Below are 24832 nucleotides of genomic sequence, written 5' to 3' on the forward strand. Positions count from 1 at the left end.
TTGTTGTCAGTTGCATTCGTGTTATATCGGTTGGTTTTCAAGACTTTTTGAAATAGTTATTTAAAACTAATTTTAAAAAACACTTGAAGATGTTTACTGTATTTTTCAAATGGAAATATTACTTCTACTAAATACCTGTTTCTATTCTACCTAAATGTACTTGTTAACATTTAAACATTCTTTTCTTGGAGCTGGCACTGTGGCATGCAGGCAGCCGCTGCTATGGGCTGCCAGGATTCTGGCTACTCCACTTTTTTTTTTTAATTTATTTTTATTGCAAAGTCAGATATATATAGAGAGGAGAAGAGACCGAGAGGAAGATCCTCCATCGTATGATTTCATTCCGCAAGTGACTGTAACAGCCTCAGCAGCACTGATCCAAAGCCAGGAGTCAGGAGCTCTTCCGGGTCTCCCCTCAGATGCAAGGTCCTAAGGCTTTGGGCCGTCCTCTACTGCTTTCCCAGGCCACAAGCAGGATGGGAAGCGGGGCCACCAGGATTAGAACCGGCGCCCATATGGGATCCTGGCATGGTCAAGCCAAGGACTTTAGTCACTAGGCTATCGCATTGGGCCCTGGCTGCTCCACTTCTGATCCAGCTCCCTGTTCATGCAACCGGGAAGGCAGTGGAGAAGTGCCTGAGTCCTTGGTCCCCAGCATCCTTGTAGGAGACATGGAAGAGGCTCCTGGCTCTTGGCTTCAGATTGATCCATATCCCGCCATTGTGGCTATTTGAGGAGTGAGCCAGTGAATGGAGCATCTCTGTGTCTCTTGTTCTCTCTTTCTTTGAAATGCTGCCATTCAAATAAAAAAAAAATAAATAAATGAGACTTTTTAAGATAACTTTTAAAAATGAGATACTTTTTAAAGGCAGGTCATATTTCAATTTGACCAGAAGTTAGCTTAAGTTACTTTACCAGTTTTCCAATTTAATGACTTTCTTACTACTCAGTAATTTCTGTTTGTGTTTAAAGGTTAACAATCAAGATGGTACATGCTGAAGCCTTTTCTCGCCCCTTGAGTCGGAATGAAGTTGTTGGCTTAATTTTCCGCTTGACGATATTTGGCGCAGTGACGTACTTTACTATTAAGTGGATGGTAGATGCGATTGATCCGACGAGAAAGCAAAAAGTAGAAGCTCAGAAACAGGTATGGTTGAAATGTTCTTGACATCATGTTTTCTGTGGCTACACATATTTCCACCCTAAACTAAGAATGCGATAGTCAAAAACCGATGAGAAGCTCCGCGAGACCTGTATCACCATGTGTTCACACACACATTTAATTATTATTTCGTAATATATTCATTTTTTAAGTCATTTCACTTGTGGTGAACTTCCCCATTAAAATGTTGTCAGCTTATAAACAAAGGAGACGGTGACTGAGAAGCTGTCAGTCTCAGATTCACAGACTAGAGTGGAATCTAGGAAATTGCTATGAAAAGTTGTCGATTACTAATGTAAATTAAATTTTTTTCTTTTTTCCACTGGTGCTTCTTGTGGTCATTGCTTTATTGGGATGATATTTCTGCTTGGTTTCTGTTCATCCTCAAAAAATAAAAGCCTTAACAGAATATTGAGGTTTCTCCTGCCATTTAAGGGCAATTTGTTCATTTAACCTAATGTGTTGTGATACTAATTCACTCAGTAAACATTTGTTGAGTTCCAAGTAAATGCTTGATGCTGAGGTAAAAAGAGGAATAAATTTTGATCTTTCAGAATGCCATAGGCTAGTACAGGAAATAGTGATGCAAATAAATTCCTTTTTTATTAGTATTGCGTAGCTCTTCAATCAGTCAGAAGTTAAAACCAGTTTAGTAAAGAATATAGGAACTCTCTGAAAAGCAGCTTGGACAGTTTTGAATTTATTCCCTGGGATTGATTATACATAGTAATCTCCAGTTCTAGATTATGTTATCAATATTCATAACACTCTGGAAATCAGATGGGTGTAAAGTTTCTTTAGGAATGTTTGATTAAGGCCTGGCGTGGGAGTGTAATGGTTAAGGTCCTTGCCTTGAATGCGTCGGGATACCATATGGGCGCCAGTTCTAATCCCAGCAGCTCCACTTCCCATCCAGCTCCCTGCTTATGACCTGGGAAAGCAGTAGAGGACAGCCCAAAGCCTTGGGACCCTGCACCTGCATGGGAGACCCAGCAGAAGTTCCTGGCTCCTGGCTTCAGATTGGCGCAGCACAGGTCATTGCGGCCATCTTCTGTGGACATAGAATGTGCCTGTTAGTGGCCTGGTTGCACTCAAAGCAGAAGCAGTAATCCGGAAATACTTTCTTATTGGATCAAATAGGGTGTTTGTAAATAATTTGTAGGCTGAAACCTGGAAAACTTCCAATATGTGAAATGTGGAATATTTAATTGGTGCTGAGAGGAGATTTTGTAGGCTGTGCTGCAGCTAGGTTATATTTAGATATAGTGGAGTTTGGTGATGTGTGATGAAGAGAGTGGGCTAATTGAAAATGTGTGCATTACTTATGGGCTTTTAAGTGTAGGACAAATAAGTTGTAGTGTAACTTATAAATGTAACATTTTATTTAATATATCATTAAGGCTACTGTTTTCCTGAGATTGTGGTTTAGTATTCAGAGGCCAGGAAGGAATCAGAACTGAGAATTCTTCAGACACAGGAAGGTCACAAACTGTGTCCTTAGTTATTGAACTTAATGCCTTCCTATTTTTAGTCATGGCATCATGCTCTTCAAAATTTTATTCCTGTTTGAGAGACACAATAGCTCGATTTTTTTGTGAAGGGTATTTATACTAAAACCTTAATAACTAGAACCTTCAATTGGCAGGTATTTTTAACAGCAACCATCACAGCATGCCAATTTGGAATAACGAACGTTTGCATAGTGAACAGCATTGTCAGTTATGTGGCCGTCAGCATTAGGGTTTCTTGGAGCTGAAACTTTGTAAAATCAGTAAAACTGAAAAAGGAGATTTATAAGGAACAAACAAGAGGCGATAAGGAAAGAAAAGCAGTAAGAGGAAAGTCAAAGGAAAGAAGGCTTAGTGCAGTGTTGGTTTATGTACTTAGGCACATACTGACCAGAGCACCAGGGGGTCAAAGCCATCTTCTATAATGGTTTTCAGGATGCATGTGATAAAATCCAAGGAAAAAGATACAGGAACACTGATGCTGAAAGAAGGTTGCTGTCTCTGTGTGTTTAGAAAGAAACCTATCTTTGGGAGGGTTTTTTTTTTTGGTGGTTGTTCAAAATTTATTTTTAGTGGAAAGTCATATTTACAGAGAGAAGATAGAAAAATCTTCCATCTGTTGGTTCACTTCCCCAAGTGGCTGCAATGGCTGGTGCTGAGCTGATCCGAAGCCAGGAGCCAGGAGCCTCTTCCAGGGCTCCCATGCAGGAGCAGGGTCCCAAGGTCATCCTCTCTTGCTTTCCCAGGCCATAAGCAGGGAGCTGGATGGGAAGTGGGGCCACTGGGATTAGAACTGGCGCCCATATGGTATCCCGGGGCATGCTCAAGGCGAGGACTTTAGCCACTGCACTAGCACGCTGGACCCAAGTCCTTTACTTTCTTACCATAAAGACAGCACTTTCAGGGATGCACTTTAGGAAACAAGCAAACACTGACTATTAAAAAATGTAATTTTGTTTTTAGGCTGTGAACAATAAAGCAGTATATAAACAGCCATGTTTTGAGTAGTTCCATCAGGACTTGTGTTTTTCTAGTTTAAAGTTTAGAGGCAGAGCCTCACGTGTGAAGCTAGACAACTGGGTAACTTGTTCCTGGGATGCAGCTGGGTAGTGTAGTTATGGTGTGTTTTCTGGTATTTGTTTTTTGTCTAGTTGTTACCTGTGTTCTGCCATTCCTGAAAAGGATTGTGTGTTTGAATGTAATAGGAGCTTTGAAATTAGACAGATCAAGGTTTGAGCTAAGGTAACACCACTTCCTAGATGTATAATCTTAGTAATTCTTAGAATTCTCTGGGCCTGGAGTTCCTTATCTGTGAAATATAAATAATCAGAATGGTTTTAGTGTGGATTGTAAAGTATCTACCACATAGTGGAGAAGCCATCGTTAAAATGGGCTTCTATTTCAGAAGAGACCATCAGTAAAGTTGACAAGATAGCACTTCTGTCTCTGAAAACTAAACAATGTAATTGATTATTCTTTTTTGGAAAATTCTAGATAAAAAACAAAAGCTGTTATTTCAAGCAAGCGGCAGTTGCAGCGTAGAGGGTATTTTGAGGGCAGTGTTGTGTGTGGTGCCAGTAAGTGCCAGGGATTGAGTCCTGCCTCCGCTTCGGGTCCAGCTTTCTGCTACTGCAGCTGGGAAGCTGCAGATGATGACCAGATGATGACCAGGTGCTTGGTTCCTGCCTCCCACGGAGAACAAGGTGCCTGGTGCTTTTGGCTCCTGCCTTCAGGCTAGCCCAGACCCAGCTGTTGCAGGCATTTGGGGAGTGAACCAGTGGATGTAAAATTTTTTCTTTTGTTTTTCCTTTCGAATAAATTGGTTTTTAAAAAATCTATTTGGGAGAACTGACAATAGAGAAGAGATAGGGTGTTATTGACAGTTTAGGATTTGGAAAAAGGAGCTTTCTTCTGCCTCATTGAATGTGTAGCATGTCCCTGCTACAGCTGTCACTAAATACGGACGGCATGCCCAGGTGTCACAACCAAAAATATTCAGATATTATGAAATGACTCCCTGGGCAAAATACCTCTGGTCGAAAGCCACTGTTCTAGAATATTGCCTAAAGAACACATATGCAATGTGTTCACATTTGTAGCAGTATAATCAAAAATGAATGAGCTTAGAATCTTTACCTAATTGCTCACAATGGGGAACAGTAGCATTAAAGGACCTAGAATATCCCTGGAAATTCTTGTATGTTTATTCTTCATTATTTAGGTTTTACATTGTATCTATTTTGAACTGCCAGTATCTAAATATCAAATGAAAGGATGTTGCTTGTTTTTTTCTTTCTAGGCAGAAAAATTAATGAAGCAGATTGGGGTGAAAAATGTGAAGCTTTCAGAATATGAAATGAGTATTGCTGCTCATCTAGTAGACCCTCTCAACATGCATGTGCGTATCTTTAATCTTAAAACTACTTTGTGTGGTGGTTCTATGTCAGTGGTCTTGAAGAACCAGATTCAGTGATTATCTTAGATGAATCAAGGACTCAGCATATAGTCCTGCTCAGGGGAGTATATACACCAGACAGGTACAAGGCACAATCAGCAGAGGCAACAGGGCAAGGACTGAAGAGTAGACAAAGCCAGGTCAAAGGTTTCATGACTTCTCTCCAAGTGGAATAATGCAGAGTGGGATTTATCATTGCATCAAGTTGTGTAAGTGCAAGCTGAGTTTCTGGCCTGGAAGCACACTTGTATCTGCCAAAACAGCTGATCACCGAAAGCCTTACTGTTTTTCCTAACAGTTAAGCACAGTAAACTGCTCCAGTTGGGGAGTGGTAGGATCTTCCCAAAAACCAAATTCCAAGATAATTTCCTCTTTGAGTCTAGCCTGAAGACAGATGGCAATACCTGTTCATAAGAGTTTTCTTTTGAGGATCAGACTATATAAGCTCAGAGTTCCAAAATGAATTTCTATAACAGCTATAAATATACTAGACGATTTAATATTATTATATTGCTATAAGTAGTATGAAGTATGATATTCCCATCTCCAATCTAACATGTAGTCTACAGAATTATTTAGTATCTATATATGTAACAGAGACATATACATTCTATAATAAAGCCTCCATCTGAATTTGATTTATGAATTTACACATCTAAGTAGCTATTACCAATGGACAACTTGTTGCCACAATACATGTTGTGAGTTCTTTTTCAAATTTGGTTGCTGGCTTCTGCCTTCCTTTCTTTTCTGTTTTCTTTGTATTGTTTAGTTGTAAGGAAAATAAATATGATAAAAAGTAGTTTCCTGTTTCCATTCTACTTACTATGCCAGCTTAAAGCTCTGTTGATTATTCCTTTAAATCTCTTTTAATTAGTTTATCCACCAAAAATTTAGAAGATGAGTCAGAAGGTTTTTCTTTCTCCATTTTGAAAATATGTAAACCCTAATTACTAATAAATGTAATTTTACTTTTAAGAGATAAAACTCAAAAGTTCGCTTTGTTGGTTATAGACCGTTTTCTAAAATTGATTCCTATTGTGTTTAAAGATAGCCTGTATGAAGTAGCATTCATGGTGATCCCTATCAGCGAAAGCTAAATTGGTTCTTAGTCCTTTTGTGTGGCAGGGTGCTTATTTTTTCCTCATAAATGGAACTTATTCAATTTGCCAGATCCTGATAGATCTATCAAAGATCTTGGAGTCTTTAACCTAGGGATTTTTTTTTTAATAATAGGAAGTTGATTGGCAAATTTCTTTGTCCAATGTTATAGCAGTTTATTAATACTTTTACCAGGTTACTTGGAGTGATATAGCAGGTCTAGATGATGTCATTACGGATCTGAAGGATACAGTCATCTTACCTATCAAAAAGAAGCATTTATTTGAGAACTCTAGACTTCTGCAGCCTCCAAAGGGTATGGTAAAAATTTATATTTGCCTCAAATATTGTCTATAAGCACATTAAAACATTTTGCCTTTATAGAGCTGGCTTTTGTGAAATCCTGTTTTGAAAGAATGCTGAAATCCAGTGATTTGTTTTGTGTTTTATTTTTTTGTTAAGATTTATTTGCGTTTTTAAAAGTGACTGAAGGACTGGGAGACCGAGATACTCCATTCCCTGTTTTACTACCTAAAAGCCAGCAGTAGCTGGGGCGAGACCAGGTCCGAGATGAGACAAGGGACTCGGGGGCTGCTCTCTGGGTGGTGGTGCCCGAGGGAGTGAGCCATAACCTGTTGCTTTCAGGTCCGTTGGTGGGAGGTCAACTGGGGGTAAAGGATAACTGGACTAGAACCAGGGACTCCTACCTGTAATGTGGGCATCCCAAGCCGTGACCTAACATGCCCTGTGCCCTAATGTCCACTTCTAATTCATCACTCCTTCAGCTTCTGAAATACAGATAAATTCCTTTCCCGGGGTTACCTGTTAAAATAACTCCCTTTGTCAAAGTAATTTTTATTACTTCAAAACAAAGTAGAATTTAGAAAGTTAAAAATCCAAAGTTAAGATATGAGCTTTCCCATTCATTTTCAAATAAAGACATATATTTGTTATTTCACAACTCTAGTAATTTATTTTCCTGCTGGTGATATTAATTATCTTTTTTAAAGTACAGTGATTCTATATAGGAAATAATGAGCTGGAAATGCAACACAATTATTTAAAGGGAAATTTCCCAATTTGTAACTAACAGTCACTTTGAAAATGTAGAAATGAAGGGCAGGTGCAGTGGCTCCTGGCTTCAGATCAGCTCAGCTTCACCACTGTGACCATTAGGAGAGTGGTTCAGTGATGAAAGATCTCTCTGTCTCTCCTTTCTGTAAAAATCTACCCCTTCCAGTAGAGAGAAATAAACCTTAAAAAAAAGAAAGAAAGGGCCCGGCGCGGTGGCGCAAGTGGTTAAAGGTCCTCGCTTTGCACGCCCGGGATCCCATATGGGCGCCGGTTCTAATCCCGGCAGCCCCGCTTCCCTTCCAGCTCTCTGCCTGTGGCCCCGGAAAGCAGTCGAGGACGGCCCAAAGCTTTGGGAACCTGCACCCGCGTGGGAGACCCGGAAGAGGCTCCTGGCTTCGGATCGGCATAGCATCGGCCCGTTGCGCTCACTTGGGGAGTGAATGATCGGACGGAAGATCTTCCTCTCTGTCTCTCCTCTCTGTATATCTGCCTTTCCAATAAAAAAATAATAAAAATAAATCTTAAAAAAAAAAGAAAGAAAAATATAGAGATGAAAATGAGATGCTTATAATTGTATTCTTAAATATTGTCTCAAATTTGCATGTTGCTCATAAGTATTTCTTCAAATTAAAGCTCTTTTATGTATTACCAATCAAAACCATCTTAGAAGGGGATTTAAACCATCTGGTTCACTCTCCAGATGGCCACCAATGGCCAGGACCGGGCCATGCCGAAGCCAGGAGCTTCATTCCGATTTCCCACATAGGTGAGGATGACAGAGGCTTTTCCCAGGTCATTGGAAGTGGAAGGGCAGGGACGTGAACAAGTACCCCTACAGGATGTCAGCATTGCAAGTGGCGGCTTCACCCTCTACACCACAGTCCCAGCCCCTCTGTAAAACAAAGAATAAAACATTGTTTATTAAAATTGGCTGCTAAAGTATCTGATTAAGCTCAAGAAACTAGTTAACAAGCTTGCAAAAGTAATAAATCCTTTGCCTCACATTGATTTGCCAAATCACCCTTCATATTTATTAATACTATAGATGTTTTAAGGCAAAAGATAAAAAGATGCTACCTTAAATACTGTTGTTAGATTGACTGATGTGTCAGGTGAGACACCATAAATCTTTTTAGCATTAATATGAGTGTAAGTTTAATGAATAATCACATAGTTGTCACCAAGGTGAAGAAGTGAGATAATGATGGTTCCTCATGTTCTCTTCATCTGTCATAGTTCCATCCACCAGAAAATTATGAGACCCGGAGAGTCTCATTGAGTATAGAATCTTCAGACGCTAGTAACAGTTCAATCAATAATACTAGTTGCAATCCATGCAAGAGAAAAATTGGAAAAACTTCCACTAAGAAATGCCCAAACTAAACAAGTAGAAGTAAAATACTCAAAGTGAGATGTGAATACTTTGAGATGCACATTATGAAACTACTGTGTATATATACTTATGACATAGGGCGTAGCTGCAGTGTATACAAAATTTGGAGGCTTTTGCTTCAATGCTTTGTTCTAAAAGATGAGGTTTAAGTAATATGCATTTAGAAGTTTGCTAATAGATGCACATTCCATGTTAAAGTCTATGATCAAAATGCTGAAACGTAGTCATTCAAGCATCTGTAGTCATCCTGTGTTTTCAGCTTTAAATGAAATGACATTGGATTTCTGTTATTTGTTGTTTCACATAGCTATCCCAAAGAAAAGTGTCAAGAGAATGTTCAAAGTATAATCAAATAAATAAATACATTTTAAGCACTTAAATGTAAGATTGGGACAAGTGCTTGGCATCTTAGTTAAGATGCCAGTAGAGATCCCTGCATCCCGCACTGGAGGGTCTGATTTTAATTCTCTGCTTCTGGTTTCCTGGGTGACATCCGTTGTGGCTCATCTGTTTGGGTTCCTGCCAGGGTGGGAAGCCTGGTTGAGCTCTCAGCTTTTGGCTCACACGCTGGCTAGGACCTAGCCACATTATATTTGGGAATTGACAAATCACATAGCAATGATCTCTCTGTCTCTGCCTGCCTGCCTAGCAAATAAGTGAAAAAGTTTGAAGAAGTGCTTGAAGTGACAATGTGTTCTGTCAGCACGTACCTGAGTTTGGGTCCTGGCTCTGTTCCAGATTTCAATTTTCTACTTTTATGTCATCTCTGAGTCATCAGGTGATGGCACCAGGGGTTGGGTCTCTGCTACCACATGGGAGACCTGAATCCAACTCCCGGCTGCACACTTCACCCTGGCCCAATCTGGCTGGTACCAGCTGGTGGAAGGGGAGCTAATAGATTGGATTTTCTGTCTCTCTCTTGCAAGTGAAATAAATAAATTTTAAAAAAACTTCAGTTTTCTCAGCTCAGGAGCCTAGTGGCTGAGGTCCTCATGTTGCATATGCTGGGATCACATATGGGTGCCGATTCATATCCTGGTTGCTCCACTTTCCATCCAGCTCCCTGCTTGTGGCTTGGGAAAGCAATTGAGAACAGCCCAAAGCTTTGGGAGACCTGGAAGAAGTTCCTGGCTTCAAATAGCACAATTAAAGCCATTGCAGCCACTTGAGGAGTGAATCAATGGATGGAAGATCTTTCTGTCTTTCCTTCACTCTGTAAACCTGACTTTCCAATAAAAATTAAAAAAAAATATATTTAAAAAAGGAAACACAACTTCAGTTTTATTCTTTACAAATTAAAGCAGAAGTGATCGTTTTTGTCTCTTTTAGGAAAAGAGCGTTATTTGTTTAGATAAAGGCACATGTCCTTTTGGCTAAACTTGAGTCTGAGCATTAGCAAAGTGGTGTTTACCAGTCTGTAGTTACAGAGGTAATGAACATTAGATAATTTTGTTTTTCCACCATTGATAGAGTGGAGTGATTTTAGATTGTAATTATGCTTTTTATGAAAGGAACGGGCATGATGATGCTGCAACCCCCAAACGCATGTCCTGGGTAACATTGAAGAACATAGCATCTTTTCTCTTTATTACCTTGTCCTAAAAGAAGCATCGTTGAAACACAGAATTAACCCAAAACACAGGTGGATGTTAGGAAAAATATATGTGCAGAATTAGTATTATTGATTATCAGATAAACTAAGCAGCTATTATTATCTTAAAGGTATTCATGACATACTGTTCATTTCCAGGTGTGCTTCTCTATGGCCCTCCAGGCTGTGGTAAAACGCTGATTGCCAAGGCCACAGCCAAAGAAGCAGGCTGCCGATTCATTAACCTTCAGCCTTCAACACTGACCGACAAGTGGTACGGAGAATCTCAGAAGTTGGCGGCTGCTGTTTTCTCCCTTGCCATAAAGCTGCAGCCATCCATCATCTTTATAGATGAAATAGGTATGGTGTGTGTCCTGTGTGAACATTTGAAAGAACCATTTTTTAAAGTGATAATGAGATAACCAGATTTAACTTTTAGTATTTATCAACCCTTATTAATAAAAGATATAAACCTGCATCTTAATATGCCTGTTTGCTATGTGGATTACTTCTTTGGTAAGATGTCTGCTCATATTTTTTGCACATTTTAAAATTGGGTTGTTTGTTATGTTGCTGAATTTTAAGATTTTTTTGTTATACTTTGGATGCAAGTTCTTGTCCTTTTTTTTAAGCTTCTTATGGGTGAATTTTGTAAGATTTACTTATTTTAGTTTGGAAGGCAGAGTTACAGAGCAAAGGAGAGACAGAATCTTCCATTTGCTGTTTTCCTCCCCTCAAAGCCACAAAGGCTAGCAATGATCCAGTCTGACGCCAGGAGCTTCCTCTGGGTCTCCTCCATGGGTGCAGAGGCCGAAGGACTTGAGCAATCCTCTGCTGCTCTCCCGGCCCTTAGCAGGGAGCTGGATCAGAAGTGGAGCATCCCACAGGGGTTGCCGGCAGTGCAGACGGAGGCTTAGCTTACTTTGTCATGGTGCAAGCCCCTGGGTATAAATCTTTTTCCAAATATAGATATGTCTTTTTCAAATAGTGCTTTCTTTCTTCTTTTTTTTCCCCTCTTTTTTGGACAATGCTTTCTGCAGAGCAGTATTTATAAAAAATTGTTTTTTTCTTGAGGACTCATGTTTTTGGTGTTGTATGTGGAAACTCATCATTGAAACCAAGGTCATCTCTAATGTGACCTTCTAGAAGTTTAAATATACTCTATTTTGAGTTTATTTTTGTGAGAGGTCCATGGTTTGTTCTACCTCTACTTTTCATTTTAACATATGACATCCAGTTGTTAGCACCATTTCTCAGATGTGCATGAGCTACTAAAATGTTTTTTTTATTCGACTTTTGTTAATACTTGTGTGTGTCTGTTTCCTTGTTGAGTACTTTTATCATTTTGAGTAGTTCCAGCACATAGTTGGGTAAATACTTAGAAGCACCATCATTGAATCATATGATAGTATTTTACCTTTACTCTAGTGTCTTAACCATGTACTCGGAGAGAGCACTAATCATTCATGCTGATAGAATTATTAAATGCATATTTATACTTATCTGGCATTTTAAAGTTTTCATATTATTTCATTCAGTCATCTTGTCAAAACTACTACTTAGTGATATAGATAATAAATGGAAGTCAGGTAAATTGTTAAAGTTTCTCTCTAAAAATAAGCAAATTAGGGGCCAGTGCTGTGGCTCAACAGGTAAATCCTCTACCTCCAAGTGCAAGGATTTCATGTGAGTACGGTTCAAATCTCAGCTGCTCCACTTCCCATCCAGCTCCCTGTTTGTGGCCTCTGAGGAGGATGGTGAGAAAGTGGAGGATGGCCCAAGTGCCTGGGGCCTGTGCCCACATGGGAGAGCTGGAGGAGGGCCCTGGCTCTGAGTGGGCTCAGTTACACCTGCTTAGGTAGTGAACAAGCGCATGGAGGATCCTTTTCTTTTTGACTCTCTTTCTCTAATTCTGCCTTTCAAAAAGGAATGCATAAATCTTTAAAAAAGCAAGATATCTGCCTTTCAAATAAATAGTTAAAAAAAAACAAGCACATTATAAATATTCTGAACTTTTACCTGCAAGTCGATTAGTTCAATTATGGAGCAGATTGTATGAGATTGGAACTACATTAGAGCATTAGCATTGTGTTTAAGTCCCTCTCTGAGAGATAACAAGAGTCATTATCATTCTGATATATCCCCAAGGCTTTTTGCCATGCATGCCATATACAATATATATATGTGCATGCTCGCATGTGCTTTTTAATTGTTTTCTGTCCTAGATATTCCCAGTTAATTGTGGGTTGAGCATTTTTGCATGTTGATTTTGTTTATTGTCTGGTAAGTATGTGGGGGAAAGCATGTAACACCATAATGAAAAACACGTAGTGTTCAGCTGGCCAGTACAGGGAGAGGCAAGGCACGAAGGTGTTCTGTAAGGCTTTCTTTCGACCCTTTTCTAGCCTCTCCGCACCAGATCTTTTGCTTGTTATATATATGTGAGCATGCGTGCATTTTTAAGAAAAACAAAAGATTGTAAATTGTGTTTTGCTAACAATTTACTAAGACTCTTATAAAATAGAATAATATCTGAAAAGTCATAATTAACTCTCTTGTAATCTCTTGCCAAGTGGTCAGTTTTTGATGAAATTACACCCAGTTATATAAAGTGGATAGTTTGTTATTAACTTCTGAAGTTATTGACCTTCTTCTAGACTCCTTTCTAAGAAACCGTTCCAGTTCTGACCATGAAGCTACAGCCATGATGAAAGCTCAGTTTATGAGTCTCTGGGATGGACTGGACACGGATCACAGCTGCCAGGTACCTCTGTAGAGAAGGGGGTGGGCTGCTTGTTACATTGTTGTTTGAGATTGCTTTTTGTTTTTTGGTGGTTTTTTTTTTTTTTTTTGCTTTTTCATAACTTGCATACTTACCATTAAGTCATGGAGAATGAAAAGGATATCATTTGTATAAGTTTCATCCAGTTTGAAGATGTGCTGTGTAACAGAACACCAACTTATGGCCTGAGTGTCTGAGACAGATGCAAAAACCAGAAAAGAGTAATACCTTTTCCGGGAATTCTCAGAAGCACTGAGCCAAGTGAGAGGAAGGGGCTAGGTCTGAGGATATTTGGTACATGATTCTTTCAGTATTCTTTCTGTTTGCTTGACGGTTATTTTCTTTTATTTTTAAAAAAGATTGATTTTTTTTAATTGGAAAGTCAGGTTTACAGAGAGGAGAGACAGAAAAATCCTCTATCTGCTGGTTCACTCCCCAAGTGGCTGCAACAGCCAGAGCTGAGCTGATCTGAAGCCAGAAGCCTCTTCCAGGTCTCCCACGTGGGTGCAGGGTCCCAAGGCTTTGGACCATCCTCAGCTGCTTTCCCAGGACACAGGCAGGGAGCTGGATGGGAAGGAGAGCAGCCAGGGCATTAACCAGTGCCCATATATGATCTCCAGGGCTTGCAAGGTGAAGACTTCAGCCACTAGGCTACCACACTGGGTCCAACAGTTACTTTTGATTGCTGCCATAATTTCTTAGAGTCTTTACTCTGTTCTTAATGTCCCTTATTTCATTTTACCATGTTCATTAGTTGCTGAAACTCAGTCACTTTTTCCTATTGCGTGACATGTGCCTCTGTGCAGGGATCTGCCCTTTATACAAGATGCTCTCTGGCTTGAACTTTCCCCTGCAAGACCTTGAAAGTGCATCTCAGTTGTCTTGATAGGCCTCCAGAGAGAAAGCCAGCTCAATTTTCAGTTTTGTTCTTTGGGTTTTCAGTTTCATTTAGTTCTTGGCCTCTGGATAGCCTCTATTTTCTGACCAAATGACATACTTTTTAACATGCATCCATTGAGCAACCATTTCTTTTTTTCTTTTTTTTTTTTTTCATTTTTTAAAATATATTTTGATGATCTTTACATAGTTGATTAGGGCTCAAAGGGTCAAGGGCTACAGGAAAGTGGGTAAGACCATTACTTCCACATTCTCCTTTCCTTCCTGTATCTGGGGAAGGGAAGAGACAAAGGGAGAAGCCACCCCCACCCCCAACTATCCCAGGTCCCCAACATGGGGCATGCTCCGAGGGCACTGCTCAAGTGGTTTCAATAGTTCAACTGTTTTGAATTGCTGTCAGTCTTGCCATTCCAAACACGATGAAATCTCTTGAGAATCCACTGGCTGACATAGTGCACCTTAGAGTCTCCGCTTGCCCAGATTATCACTGCCAATGCTTGGCTGGGCTAGTTGATCAATTTGTTCTGTCCTCTGTTCAGGTACCAAGTGTCCTATGCAGGCTCCAGTGTACTGCCACTCGTCCATGTGCACCTGGATGTGCTGTCCACTGCTCTGACTGAGCCACTAGAAGGCTTAGCTTTGACACATGAGCAACCATCTCTTACAAAATACAGTAGTTTGGGGCCTGGCGTGGTAGTCTAGTGGCTAAAGTCCTCATCTTATATGCGCCAGGATCCCATATGGGCGCTGGCCCATGTCCCGGTGACCTCGCTTCCCATCCAGCTCCCTGCTTGTGGCCTGGGAAAGCAGTCGAGGAAGGTCCAAAACTTTGGGACCCTGCTCCCATGTGGGAGACCCAGAGGAGGCTCTGAGCTCAGGGCTTCGGATCGGCTCGGCCTCGGCCATTGTGGCCACTTGGGGAGTGAACCATCTGACAAAAGATCTTCCTATCTTCTCTTCTCTGTGTATCTGACTTTTCAATTAAAAAAAAATCTTTAAAAAACAAAATGCAGTAATTAAAAAAAATCCTTATAATTGTTCAGTAAAGGTATTAGTAACTGAATGTTACATATTTTAGTTTCTAAAAGTGAAATATATTAGTCTTTCCAGTTGTGCCTTTTTATCTATTTAGAATTACATTGTCTTATGTATAAATGTTTGATAATGTTGTATGAAGGTCAGGTTTCTCTTCAATGGTTGTAAGATGTATTTCGTCTTTTCATATTCTAAACCCTAGAAATAATGATTTCAAGGAATACTGTTGGTAGATTAATACCTTCTGTTTCCTTTGTATACTTAGGTCATAGTGATGGGAGCTACTAATCGTCCTCAGGACCTTGACTCGGCTATCATGAGAAGAATGCCCACGAGATTTCACATCAACCAGCCGGTAGGTGTTCTTGCTTGATAATAGTGAACAGTTACAAATTCATCCTTTTAACGGTTCTTCACTGGTTTAAAGAAGGAGCTGTTTAGTTTTATAGGATTTATTACAGACAGGAAGGAATGGGGCAGGATACAATGTTCTCTACGTTCTTTTCCTTGTTTTTTTTTTAATTCTGAAAACATTGTATTTGCTCCTCTCCCAACTTTATAATTATTTCAGGTTTGCCCAGGTAGGATTGTAATTTACTTTAGGATGTAGCAATTCAACCAGGGAAGAAGATAACGTAAGAAAATCCGAATTACAGTTTGAGAGTAACATTGCATAAAATTGGCGAGATGGAGAACATTTTCCAAATCAGTACTTCCCACTGCCATGATTAATGATTCAAGGAGCTAAGTGTGTGATTATTTAGCAAGTGATCCCTTTTTTCCAGAATTTTGTTACTGTCAGTTAAGTACCCTTACGTTAATAGTCAGAAGTTGATTCTCTATAATTTTTGTGCAGATTCCTCAGATCTGGAATTTTGTGTGCTTTTAAAGGCTAAAGCCAATTTTCTTGGGATGTATATTCTGTGCAATCAGTGTGTTGCATTTATAGTCATTTAGAGAAATGTAGTTTATCATTTCTTTCAGGTTTTGAAGTAAAAATACCATAACTCTGTCCATAATCTTTGGTTAAAAACCAGTTGTCTAGGTTACTGTGAACATGTGTCCTAAAGATGCCCAGCTGTGGCCTCCTGGATTACTGCTGTCCTGTGCCCGTTAGAGCTCTGCCCTCTGATCTCTCTGAGGCTGTGCCCATGCTTAGCCACTCTTTAAAGGAATGGAGAAAATTTTAACAAAGGGGAGTACAAAATATATTTGGTATGATTAATACTGAGCATCAGCGTGTCTCACACCTGCTGGTGAGTGGGACAAACGCCCCTGCTTCCAAGGATCCTGATCAGGGGAAGTAGGCTCACGAATGAATTGTGTGAAGTATGTTTACAAAGAGCTGTTTAAGGAACTGAGCCTGTGATGATGGTGAAAGTTAGTGACTCTGGGAGGGTCAGTAGAGTTCACAGAATCCAGCTGGGCCTTGAAGGATGGCGGGAGTTTCAGGGGCAAGTGAAACAGAGAGGCATTCCTGTCGTAATGAACAAGAGCCAGGTGTGGAAGCAGTATTGTGATGTGATGTGTGGCTCATTCAGATAACGCACCAGGAGACGAGGAACATGGACTGCTGCTGGGTTCAGATGAGCTTAGTATGATTCGTATTAAACATTTTGTTTTTTCAATCAGGAATTGTAGTACAATAGACAGCTGAAGTTTTTGACATAAAGTAGAATAAGCTGCCATAAGGAATTATTAAGGTTGTAAGTTACCAAAATGAGTTGTAATCAAATTTGTTATACATTTGTTTACCATTAACAGAAATGAATTTCATAACCCCCCTTTCATCCTGTTTTTAGTGAACATACATTCATTATAGGGTAGATTTATTCTTGTATAAATCATAAACTATATACGTGTATGTAACATAAGTCATATGCTGTTTATAGCATTATATACAATCATTTTCTATATGATTAACCTTAACATGAAGTTCCTGCACAAGTTAAATGCTTATTAACAAAGTGGTTACTGGTGTTCATATAACATACCAAATTAACATTCCTGCTGGACACACCTGAATTACAGGAGCAGTAGGGACTTTTGTCTTGTGTTTTCATGCAGTTTGATTTGATTTTCATTGTAACTAGCTCTGTTTTGTAAGTGGTGGTGGGAATAAGTATAAACTCAAGAATAATTTCTAAAAGCATTTGTATTTACTGCATGTGACTATGTAACGTATTCCTAAAAAGGAGGTAAGTATAGTTTTAATAATATGCAGCATTCCTGGAGAGAAAAGCGTAGAGACATGTCAACAAATATGTTCTTAACACTAGGTAAAACTTCTGGCATTTAGTGAACAATTCACTGATAATAAGTGAATTTCTGAAATGGAAGAACTTAAGGAATATAGTTGCCACCTCTTAGTTCCTTACGAACAGTCTGTTGGCAAGGGAGTTTTCATAAGTCTCCTAAGTGAAGGAAACAGTGAACGAAGATGGAGAGCTCATACAAAGGCAGGATGCACGTCATGGGTGTGACAGTCATGCATCATGTACTCGGGATCGTTGAGGACATGTTGTCTCCCAGACATGGTGCCAGGAACTGGCGATAGAGAATCCCAAATCCAGGGAAGGAAAACCACTGTCGCTGAGTCTCAGAGCTAGACCTCGCCTGACGCCTTCTGTAGGTACTGTCATTGGAGAAATAATAGGAAACCAACTGACCCACTCCAATCTCCCCATATTTTTTCAAAGAAATCTTTACCAGATATTTTCCTGTTTTCAGGCTCTTAAACAAAGAGAAGCAATTCTGAAACTTATCTTGAAAAATGAAAATGTAAGTGGAAAATTAAAATTCTCTCTGATACTATAGATATTTGTAAGTTTGCTTATGTTTATAAAGTCATTTTTACTTTATAAATTACTATAAAACTCTTGGCTGCTCATGTAACTGAATAGCTGTGGTATTTTTGAACTGAACATAATTTGCTTAGGTTATTAAAGGACTGAATACCTGTAGACTGTGTCTACAGATTAAAGTACTCTGACACTTCGGTGTTATCTTGTTGAAAATACATATATTTTTGTAAAGAAGGATTTTCTCCGCTTTTTAAATTTAAATACATGTTTCAAATGATGCCCTCCCTGTTTTTCTTCTGTATTCCTTAATGTTGGCATTATGCCTGTACAAGCAATATACAGCATTGTTATTCTTCTTTCCTTTTTTTTACATAAGCTCTGTGATGTAGCCATTCTTTTTGTCACTTACTTTTGAGGTTTTGTTCACATTGGCATATAGTTTATTTAAACCATTCCCCCTCCATATATTGTATAAAATTCCATTGTATAATTATACTGTGATTTGTTTAATCAATATCATGTTGAGGAACATTTGAGTTAAATCTGACCTTTCATTACTAGAAAAATACAATTTTGAATAGCTTTCTACAGATGTCATTTCATTCTTTCTAGAAATGATAATATGGTGAACTAATGAGCTATTGCCAAATGGCTCATGCCAGTTTATTCTTAGGCCAAATGATTATCTCCTGAGTTTTTATTTGTATCCTTAGCAATGAAATAAACATTAAAATATTAAGAGGCATTTAAAGGTGGAATTTATAGCACATTGAATCATTTAGCAGGTAAGATCATAAATACTTTTTTACTCGCTCATTTTCTTTGCTAATCTGTACATAAGCCGGTGTAAGTTTTGTTAGAACACTCTCTTAATTCGCTTGATACCAAGCTTAGGTTGGAGAGTAAATAGGTGCTAAATTAGTGTTGAGGTAGTAAAAATGCAGAGTAGATTTTGTTAGTAATAGGCTCTGGACTCAAAAATGCAGATTCTTTGCTAAGTATATTGAATATTTTCTAGCAGAGAGTCAGCTTCATACCTTCCTGAGAGGTGCCAAAGTGAATCCAACAGTATTTAAGTATCTTTTTTTTTAAGAGCCCCATTGTGTCACAGTGTAACAAGTAAGATTTAATTTCTGTCTCAGTAATGATAACAGATACTGAAAAACAAATTACGATTTTCTAGGCTTTTATTTTTTTAACGATTTATTTATTTTTATTGGAAAGTCAGATATACAAAGAGGAGAGACAGAGAGGAACATCTTCTGTCTGATGATTCACTCCCCAAGTGACCGCAACGGCCAGAGCTGAGCCAATCCAAAGCCAGAAGCCTCTTCCAGGTCTCCCATGCAGGTGCAGGGTCCCAAGGCTTTGGGCAGTTCTCGGCTGCTTTCCCAGGCCACAAGCAGGGAGCTGGCTTGGAAGTAGGGCTGCTGGGATTAGAACCGTCACCCATATGGGATCCTAGCACGATCAAGGTGAGGACTTTAGCTACAAGGCTATCACGCCAGGCCTGATTTTCTAGGCTTTTATGATTTTAAAACCTTATATAAATTGGAAATACTATTTGATTCTTCTCTGCTATACAGTATGTACAACTTTAAGACATATTTGAGGAATCATTTGTAGTATAATATGTATTTTATTTATTAAGCATGTTTCCTGTTTGTTTCAGGTGGATAGGCACGTAGACCTGTTAGAAGTTGCCCAGGCAACTGATGGGTTTTCAGGAAGTGACCTGAAAGAGATGTGTCGGGATGCTGCACTCCTCTGTGTTAGGGAATATGTTAATTCCACATCAGAAGAAAGGTAGGTCTATTCAGATAGGATTTCTTAGAGTGATCTACAATATTTGTTAAAACTTCTTAGAGCTTGTAGATTAGTTCCTTTTATTTTGTTTCATAATAGCAAATCCTGACTTGTAGAATAAAAGAGGAGTCTAAATTAGCAGGTATTCCACTCTACCCCACGTATGTTATCATGCCATTTTTCTACTAGAAAATTCTGAAAATAAATGGAGAAGAGTCATGAGGAAGAACTATCCATGAACAAAAATTCTGAATTTCTCCTGATAGAGCTGACAGCAAGCTGGGCTTGCCCGTTTCTATTAGGCACTAAGGGTTGTCCTGCACTCCTAGGTTGCTTCTGCATGTGGAAGTGTAGGGAGAGCAGGATGGTGAGGGCTAGGCTTCTGCTCGTTAGCAGTCATGTAAGTACTAAAACTGCGGATTTGGCTTGACACCAGTCTCAAACTGTGCTGACCCTGAACTTTACTACGAGCCTCGTGGCGGCAGAGATGCCAGAGGTCTGGAGCGATTCCGCCTCAGGGGACCTGGTCTCTTAAGGAAATTTCCCAAAGTCCACCTGCCCTGACCCAGTGTTACACTAAGTTCCTTTATGGAATATTAGCCTTCTGTTACTGTGAGTAATCCAGTGTGCTTTGGGATGTAGTGTTTAAGTTTACCCCTTTCTTATCTGAGGTTTTTATTCCTATGTTGTTCACCTGTGGTGTAGTTGCTTATTTACAGAGTGTTCTCTGGCAAGCTTAGCCACAAAATGGTTTTTTTTGGTTTTTTTGACTTTTTGGTTTTTGGTGTTGGAAAGGTTGCATGGAGTCAGCCCTGTTGGTGCTCCTTCAGGACCGTCCTGAGGCGCTTTGCAGGAGTCGGGCGAGTCAGTCACAGTAATAAGCGAAGGCCTGCTTTCCTAATGCCTCAGACCCTGAGAAGGTTATGTTTCCATATGAAAAGTTGGGCTGATAGCTTAGGTTATTAAAATGTTTTCCCTGAATCTTTTTCCCTGTATGTGTATGAATTACACAGGAGGCATAAAATGATGAATTTTATTTTTCTCGTTGAAACGGGTAAGACGTGGCTTAGGTGGGTTTTTGTAAGAGGAAAAAATTCATGAAAGCTAAGCATGTAAATAAGTATATACATAAGAAGACTATTTTTTCATTCCAATTTTCACGGGAATACATTTTAATTTCTTTATTATTGACCTTACAAACTCATTTGGATAAATTGACACGTTTAAACTGTTTAACATTTTCTTGGTACAGCAATATTTCATGTTTTTGTGCTTGCTATGAAGTGTGATTTTAGCTAACATTTTACCTTACCACTGCTTAGCAGTCATTGCTTTCTCAAACCTGCTTGGGCTCGTGTGTTTGTAGGTAATTCCTGGGAGAATCTGCATGGGGCTGTTAGTTGTTGTCTTTGGGAACGACCTTATCGCTAGAACCTTTTATACAGTTGAAAACAATTTTTTTTTTGCCAGATACATCTTTCTTTAATCTTGTTAAATATTTTTGCGTGACAAGGTGTATGAATATTTGGTTGTTTTGCTTGCATTGTAGCCATGATGAAGATGAAATCCGGCCTGTGCAACAGCAGGACCTGCATCGGGCAGTTGAAAAGATGAAGAAATCAAAGGATGCGGCGTTTCAGAATGTTTTAACACATGTCTGTTTAGATTAAGAGTAAAGATCATTTGTACTGTTCAGTGATGTAGTTTGATGTGCCCTCTTACCAGTTAGTAGAAACAGAATGGAAGGAGTGCTCTGTGAACAGTGAGGGAGTTCAATGTGTGTGGTTTTATACTTTGCATTCTAAGTTATTGAGACACAACTATGATATAAACGGTATTACTACTTGTCAGAATCATGAGGAGGAACAGTTTGATCCAGCCTGCGTGTGGGTGCCTGTGTTTGACCTCTTTAGCCATATGTTGTCACAGCCTTATAGAATCTAAGCTGGTCTTAAAGTAATACATGATTCATCAGGTCTAGTGAGAAGTGGGAATGTGATTAGAGGTGCTGGTTCCCAGGTGTGTGTGTGTGTGAGTGTGCGTGTGTATGTATGTATGTATTAAATGTATATATCCACACATTTTATATCAACATTCTGTAGATATGTTTGAATACAGAAACTTTTTTTTACCCCAGCTACTGAATCCAAAAGTACCACATAGTATATAGCAAAACAGGTTTAATGCTGTGTCTGAAAGGTACAGTGATTCAGCCATTGCCAGGTGTTGTTTCAGCCTTTTTAATTTGGGAATTTCTCTGCTGCAGTTGTCGGGATAATCAGTACTTGTTCAGTGATGAGCCCTGAATGGTTGTTAGGCAGTCCTGTAATCAACAGAGTTCACTTTTTCTGCAAGCACATTGATGAACAGACTTTGTTGAGAGTTTTGAGTTGATTGAAATGGGTTTTAGAAACTTCAGTGTCCTTCTGTACAGGTGTGAAATTTTCCTTTCCTCATTTAATGTAACAGAGTTCTGTTGTAACCATGTTTTTCAAATGTTGTTTTAAAGGTACATGTTCTTTAATCAGAAACTGTTACTAAATGTGTTAAAAAAAATACTCATTTTGTAATTAGAATTTTTAGTTTTCTTATTATCAGGAGTGCCCTAGTTAAGAACAGGCATACACCTCAAAGCCCTCATATTGTATCTGTAGTCATTTGATGTTATGTGAAGCACACACATATGAAAGAAAATTTTTCCAAAAATCTATCAGTGTTTTGTTACAGGCAATTAAGCCCATCGGGAAGAAAATGGCACCACACAATCTTGTGGTGCCTTCTGAATCATCAGAAAGATTAAACCATGCCTCATGGTCTTGTTTTTGTTGCATTTCTTTGAAATCTTCAGTCTTTATTCATGAGTCACTGGACTAACTTCTCTGATGTCTTTCATGAGAACTTACTGGATAGTTTACTATTCGCTTGTACTTTGAATGGTGTATAAAGATTGCAGAATAATTTGGATAACAAGTATCCAAAATATCTGAAGATAATGAAAAATGGAATGCAAAATACAAGATACCAGAAAAAAATTGTCCCATTTTTAATAACATTATTAGACTTAATTTTATAAATGTATAATAAAAGGGTCCTACATTATTTTTCCATCTTTTAATCCTTGGTCTTTTCAAGTTACTTCAAATTTTCTGGGGTATTTTAAGTTTGTAGAGCTTGTATTGGATGATTTTTATCTTCAGATGGAAATTCTAGAATTCTGTTCATTCTGTCTTTAATGTGAACTTCAGTAAACATTTAATTTTCACATGGCAATGTGTTGCATGAAAATTAGGGGTGACGTATCCTTTATACTTTTCATTTTCTCAAATTCAGAGTAGTAGGGGTGGTAGTTATTGCATTTGCCTGGATTTTAAAAGGTTGGTTTTTTGTTTGCTTGTTTGTTTGTTAAGATTTATTATTTACTTGAAAGGCAGAAAGAGAGAAACGGTTCACTCATTGGTTCACTCTGCACAAAGACCACACAGCCAGGCCTGGATCAAGTTGAAGCCAGGAGCCTGAACTTCCACGTCTCTTGTTGTGGGTAGCGGGTCCCAAGTACTTGGGCATCTTAACACTGTTTTCCCAGGTACATTGTTAGGAAACTGGGTTAGAAGAGGAGCAGCCAGGACTCAAACTGGTATGGTGTAATGGGATCCTGGAACAGTAACTGAACTTGCTGCGCCAGAGCGCACTGCATGTTTGCGTGGTTTAATCATCAGATGAAGTAAGAGCCATGCTCCATTCCCAAATGCATAACCCAGCTAAGCATGTTAAGGCTATAAAGTAGCTGAAGAAACTGTGGTTTCTAGAATTTTCAAGAACTTATTACTGTTAATGTAAAATCTCTCTCTCTCTCTTTAGGGGTGCATTTTAATTATGTAGCTGGATTCTAAGATCTAAGACAATTCATTGTGTCAAACAATGAAGAGTCCTGGATCTAGAATCAGATTGCTTGAGTTCTGTTAATTGTATTCCTTTAGACTGGGTACCTTTTCGAGTCTGTTTCTCAGCTACAAAATGGGATAATAGTGACACCCAGATTAAAGGATCAAATATGATCATCCACAGGAAGGTATTTCAAATGATTTGTAGGAAAATGGAATTAAAAGTGTGTTGCAAAAAAAAAAATCTTGAAATCCATGCATAATCTCTTCATAATGTATATATGTCTCATGAGTGCTCTCATCTGAAGCACTAGGCACAGTGCCTGGCAGCATTGTTCTCAGCTGCTAGCAATCTATGACTGTTCCTACCTACTGCTGCACATGCCCTGCTGAGCAGGCGCAGTCTTCAAGCATTCTGCTTGTTTAAACCATTTCTATTACCCCTAACCCTGTGCTCTAGAGATTGAGGACGGAAGGCTCACTTGTGTGATGGAGCTTCAGAAAAGCTTCCCTGTTGGAAGGCCTCTGATAAGCCTGGCCTATCTCAGGTGGAGTTTAAATACTCAATAACAATCAAATCAGTGTCATCTTTACTGGTTCTTTTTCTACCCTCCCCCCCCCCCCCCCCGTCTCTGCCATTAAGTCCTCGCATTGGCTAGTAGACCCCGAATTTATCATGTTACTAAGTGCTGAGCTGGTTATGAACCACAGTAACCTAACCTTAGTAGCTATAACTTGGGCATGGTACTGGTTTAAAAATTGTACATGTACTTGTGTAAAAGTGGCAGTACGATCTCATTGGTAGGATGTTTCTTAGTGAAGCTGTATGGATTGTGGATATGTTATAGTTCTCTTCTGGACACAGAAGCTAGGTAAGATAGTAGTAGTATTTTTTGGCGATGGTGGGAGGGAGGGGGCTTCTCCTAAAATAGAATACTGCAAAGAATCTAATATCCTGTGGGATTAAAACTCCAGCAGCAACTTGATGTGGACTCATTAGATGTTATTGCTGGGGCTGGCATGTATTAAGGTTACGGGTCTACCCTGCTGAGCAGCTCAGCCCCAAAGCTAAAACCAACCCAAACTGAAAATCAGACATGGTGTGGGATGTACCACACTGTTCAAAAAAATGTTAACATAGCTACCAGAAATTTGAAGAGTGACTTAAGTGCACAAATTGAGGATGGCAGTTACAATCCAGTAAAACAAAGGCTTTTGCAGGCTGATGAGGGTTGGGGGTGGGCATGGATATAGATAATAAAGGATACGCAAAGTTAGAATTCCTTTAGAAGCGGCCAGTTTTAGCTTAAGCAATAAAGGCTTTATTTGAAGGACATGAGGAG

The 24832-nt window shown here is 39.2% G+C and overlaps 1 protein-coding gene across 3 annotated transcripts in view; it reads left to right on the forward strand.

Annotated features, from left to right (window-relative positions):
* ATAD1 (ATPase family AAA domain containing 1) overlaps positions 1 to 22878 on the forward strand; it is a 41030-nt gene extending 18152 nt beyond the window's left edge. For all 3 annotated transcript variants that reach the window (XM_040975771.1, XM_040975772.1, XM_040975773.1), the window contains exons 2-10: positions 973 to 1147; positions 4970 to 5068; positions 6422 to 6542; positions 10444 to 10644; positions 12942 to 13048; positions 15264 to 15353; positions 17729 to 17779; positions 19475 to 19608; positions 21158 to 22878. In XM_040975771.1, coding sequence (XP_040831705.1) covers positions 986 to 1147; positions 4970 to 5068; positions 6422 to 6542; positions 10444 to 10644; positions 12942 to 13048; positions 15264 to 15353; positions 17729 to 17779; positions 19475 to 19608; positions 21158 to 21278 — 1086 coding nt within the window. In that variant the 5' untranslated portion in view covers positions 973 to 985 and the 3' untranslated portion in view covers positions 21279 to 22878. The remainder of the gene's footprint in view (positions 1 to 972; positions 1148 to 4969; positions 5069 to 6421; positions 6543 to 10443; positions 10645 to 12941; positions 13049 to 15263; positions 15354 to 17728; positions 17780 to 19474; positions 19609 to 21157) is intronic.
* The last annotated feature ends 1954 nt before the right edge of the window (positions 22879 to 24832 follow it).

Source organism: Ochotona curzoniae, unplaced genomic scaffold (genome assembly GCF_017591425.1).
Source record: "Ochotona curzoniae isolate NIBS_2020 unplaced genomic scaffold, NIBS_Ocur_1.0 contig_2692, whole genome shotgun sequence".
NCBI lineage: Eukaryota > Metazoa > Chordata > Mammalia > Lagomorpha > Ochotonidae > Ochotona > Ochotona curzoniae.